Raw genomic sequence first — 5,000 nt, 5'->3', positions numbered from 1 at the left:
CTTATTTCAAACAAAATGCATGTTTCGCCTGCAGGTATTCAGATTAATTGGCCAAATATAATCCTGGACTCATTTAGAATTATTTTTCAAGCTGAACCATGAAATTTTTTCCACATTATATATATATATCATCTTTTTTTTTGTTTTCATACCATAACTTGTACTCCATGTCAGTTTATTCCTGCATTTCCACTTAACCCTTAGTTGTATCCATAGATTGTTACTGCAATGGACATTCGGATCGCTGCAGTAAAATTGAAGTCCTGAACCTGCTGACTTGTGTAAGCTGCAAGCACAACACGGATGGAGAACATTGCCACATTTGTCGGCAGGGATTCTACCGCAACTCGTCGGCACCGCTAAACCATCCTGCCGTCTGCATCGGTGAGTGATCACTGCTTTTTACCTTCTTTTTCATTCTATAGGTGTGTGTGTGTGTGTGTGTGTGTGTGTGTGTGTGTGTGTGTGTGTGTGTGTGTGTGTGTGTGTGTGTGTGTGTGTGTGTGTGTGTGTGTGTGTGTGTGTGTGTGTGTGGAGAGAGACAGAGAGACACAGAGATAGAGAGATTGAGAGACAGAGAGACAGACAGACAGACAGAGATCGATCGATCTACCGACCACCGAATGTGTAATGTATTGTCCCCCCCAGGAGCCTGTGAAAAAATAAGTGAAAGGCTTACAGGTTTATAACGGATAAGCTACATTTTAAATCCAGTAGTTTTATTTTTGCAGATAGTCTTTCGTATTCAGTAATTGGTCATTATTATAACTCTCTTCATATCATAGAGTGATGGGTGCCTGTATCTATCATGATATATTATATGGTAAAGGCCACTGTATTTATTCTTGTCCTGTTTTGTGAAGTAATTTTGCATTCTGCTAAAAATGCTTCCTGAATTCAACGGGTGACATTGTCGTCAGAAGGAAGACACAATACTGAAAAGGGCCAGCTAGTTGTTTTTTGTTACGTGTACAAATATGATGGAGTATTTGACCCTCTTCCTCCTTCTCCCCTTTTTTCCTGGACACTTTACAAATGCTCTTCAATCTTCCCTCTCCTTTATTCTCTTTCATTCTGATCTTATATCCCTTTTCTCCGCTATTCTCTGAGATATCTCTCCCCTCTTATCTCATTTTTTTCTTTTTCACAGCTTTAATTTTCTAATCTTAGACCCCAGCCCCCTCTTTTTTGTGGGTATATAATAAATATGTGGCATATGACCCTTAATTTGCATTACAGTTCTAAAAGTTGTGAACTCTTTTTGGAATTATGTCATTAAGTATAATACAGTATTATTTAGATACATACAGTACACACATACATTCAAGTCCTTTCACAACAAGACAAGATCACTACCACTGAGCTACTGAGTTATCAGGAGTTATCATGATTGATGTCTTCTGGGCCTGATAATACATACCCCAAATGTAGATGAAGACTAGAAATATATCTGAGATTATATATACACCCAGACCCCAACATTTGCGGTTCCAACATTTGTGGGTTCCGTGTATTCGCAGTTTATAATTTGCGACATGCTCCCACATTCACAGGAAATTGCCCCACGTATTCACGTTTTTTGTGGCGTTGTTTTTTTTTTTCACGAGCCGTGAGCATAAGAGTTCTAAAACATATCTTTCACAAGCCACGCACAAAGCAGCTGGATGTACATACAGTACAAGTATGTATATGAAATACAGTATGTATATGAAAACATACAATACTGTGTGTACGTGAGAATCATATCTTCCATGAGCCGCGAACATCAGCTCCTTCCTGGTCATAAACATAGTTTTGCCGGATGTCACACCTTGTGCACTTTAAACATACGGTGCTGTATGTACTGTATTGTAGCTTCACAGGATAAATATAGTTTATCTTGTGTAGGCCTTTTGGTTGCTTTATGCAGCAGCTTCGGCTGGAGTGTGGGTGGTGTTAATTATTTATATACTCCTAGACACCTGGGTTTAGTTGATTCGGTGACAGCTGATTGGCTAGTCGTTCCATTCATAGGTGAGAGATGTGGGTGGGTCTTTATTATTTAAATATTGACTGCTTTTGACGTTTGCACGTGGGAGCCTCATTGGTATGCATTGCTGTCTGTGCGGTCGCTGACGATTTGCCAATCGGTGATGAAACCGGTCCGGGAGCTGAGGGGGTGTATAGCATTGGAATTCTCTTTTGTACGATGTGTGAACGTCTTTATAACTGTGAAGGAACTCTGGGAAGGTTTTGAAACAACAAAAGTGCTTACCTTGCGTAGGCCTTCTTGGGTTGCTTTATGCCGCAGCTTCGGTGAGAGGAGTGTCGGCGGTGTTAATTATTTATATTATCCGAGCCACCTGGGCGTATTTGATGAAAGAGAGCTGATTGGCTATTCCCTCCATTCACAGGTGAGAGATGTGGGTGGGTCTTTCTGTATTTATAGCTGAACTGCTTTTGACGTTTGCACATGGTACATGCTTGGGAGCCTCATTGGTATGCATTGCTCTCTGCCATATCATTGAAGATTCACCAATAAGCAATAAAACCGGTCCGGCAGCTGAGGAGGTTTGTAGCATTGGGATTCTCATGCGTGTACGATGTGTGAACACCTTTATAGCTGTGGAGAAACTCTTGGAAGGGTTTGAAACAGCAATGCACTTACCTTGTGGAGGCCTTCATGGGTTGCTTTCTGCAGCAGCTTCAGCGAGAGGAGTGTGGGAGGTGCTAATTACATATATGTATATATATATATATATATATATATATATATATATATATATATATATATATATATATATATATATATATATATACTACCGATAAAAACTTATAGAACACGCCCATTTTTTCAGTTTTTACTGAAATTTAAGCAATTCAATTCCAGTGAATAACCTGAAATGGAACAAAGCTAAGGGGTAAACTGCCAGAGGTTAACAAAAACTGAAAAATAATGTAAATTTCAGAGTTGTTAAAAAAACACCCTTTTCAGGGAACATGTCATGGGTTAGTAACTGCAGCTGTTCTGCAGCGATGGAAGTAAATTAAGCCTTGAAAGTTGATGCAAACAATTTCTACAAGTGTCCCAACCTTTGCTGAATAGTTACAAACCCTCTGTCTGTGTAAAAGCAGTGTTGGAACAGACTGTGTTGCGACACCCTCTGAAGCATTATTTGGACAATATTGCACTGCAGGAAGTAGTATATTGCTATCATACTGGCAAGAAAAAGACAATTAACAAAGGGAGACAGACAGACCATTATCTATATATTAGCAAAACTCTCATCTTGTATATATATGTATGTATGTATATATGTTCCCAAAATACAGCCAAAACGGTAGAACATAGTGCAAAACTTTTAGAGCCATCTTACTCAGCATTCTCCGATGGTGTGCAGTATCAAGTTTCGTTCAAATCGGGCAACAAAAAAAAAATTAAAAAATCAATTCCCAATTCAGTTAAGTACTCTTTGGGATTACTCGATAAATGCAAACAATCTCAGCAGTATAGTTCGCTGGAGCTATCTTTTTTTTTATTTAAATAATTTTTTATCAACGGCTGTCACAACGGGAACCCAGCGGGTTCACGGGTCGTCTTGTAACCCTTAAAAGTGTAGGTCGTTCCTTTAGAGAAATTGCAAAGAAGCCAAGGTGTCAGTGAGTACAGTTTTCTGCACCATCAAAAGGCACTTGGAAACTGGAGGAAACTCTGACAGGAAGAGGTCTGGCAAACCCAAAACCACAACACAATCAGAAGACAAGTTTCTGAGAGTCAACAGCTTGCATGATAGGTGGCTCACAGGACAGCAGCTTCAAGCACAGCTTAACACTGGTCGAAGTAAGGAAGTCTCAGTTTCAACTGTGAAGAGAAGACTTCGAGCTGCAGGTTTGACAGGTCGAGTGGCAGTAAGAAAGCCATTGCTAAGATGGCAAAATAAGAAAAAGAGGCTTGCCTGGGCCATGAAGCACCGCCAGTGGACTACTGAAAACTGGAAGAAGGTCTGATGGACCGATGAATCAAAATTTGAAATCTTCGGTTCATCACGCAGGGTTTTTGTATGCCGTCGAGTAGGCAAAAGGACGATTCCTCAGTGTGTGACACCAACTGTCAAACATGGAGGAGGAAGTGTGATTACCTGGGGCTCTTTTGCTGGATCCAGAGTTGGTGACTTGCACAGAGTGACTGACACCCTGAACCAAAAGGGCTACCACAGCATTTTGCAGCGCCATGCAATACCCTCTTGTCTATGCTTAGTTGTCAGGGGTTAATCCTACAGCAAGATAACGACCCAAAATATACCCCCAGGCTATGTCAGACCTAGCTTCGATGAAAAGAACAAGACGGTAGGCTTCGAATCATGGAATGGCCAGCACAGTTTCCAGACTTAAACCCCATCGAGCTGGTTTGGGATGAACTGGACAGAAGGGTGAAAGCAAAGCAACCTACAAGTGCAACACATTTGTGGGAACTCTGCAACAGTGTTGATAAGAACTTTCTAAACAATATTTGATTTCCATTGTGGAAAGAATGCTATGAGTATGTTCGGCTGTTATATCTGCAAAATGTGGCCACTTTGATGAGTCAAAATTTTAGATTAAATTTTGTTCAACAAAACGATTCCATGATTTCTTTTTTATCTGCAATTGTTTATTTGTTCTATGCTTTAATTTCAGAGTACATTGAAACGTTAAACCGCTTAAATTTCAGTAAAAACTGGAAAAATGGCAGTGTTCTAAAACTCTTGACCTGTAGTGTATATATATATATATATATATATATATATATATATATATATATATATATATATATATATATATATATATATATATATATACACACATTTACATACAGGGTAGCCCGAAAGTTACTTTATCCCTGATAAATTTCTCGCACTTCTCTCCGTCCCTTCCCCTCTGCCCTTGCTCCCTCGCCCGCTATCCTATGTGGAAACACTGACTCAGAAGAATGACGGAGCACATACAGATACAATGACAAATTAATTATTGTCAGTACTGTA

At 39.6% G+C, this 5,000-nt stretch overlaps 1 protein-coding gene across 7 annotated transcripts in view; it reads left to right on the top strand.

The window, feature by feature from the left end:
* The window catches only part of LOC147013148 (netrin-G2-like), a 127,164-nt gene that overhangs the window by 90,680 nt on the left and 31,484 nt on the right, over positions 1-5,000 (top strand). For all 7 annotated transcript variants that reach the window (XM_085854766.1, XM_085854769.1, XM_085854768.1 and 4 more), the window contains one exon: positions 217-384. In XM_085854766.1, the coding sequence (XP_085710892.1) occupies positions 217-384 (168 nt within the window). The remainder of the gene's footprint in view (positions 1-216; positions 385-5,000) is intronic.

This window comes from Eptatretus burgeri, chromosome 14 (assembly GCF_056783735.1).
Source record: "Eptatretus burgeri isolate ZD-2024b chromosome 14, Ebu_testis_v1, whole genome shotgun sequence".
NCBI classification, from domain to species: domain Eukaryota; kingdom Metazoa; phylum Chordata; class Myxini; order Myxiniformes; family Myxinidae; genus Eptatretus; species Eptatretus burgeri.
This window is presented reverse-complemented; position numbering and strand designations above follow the sequence as displayed.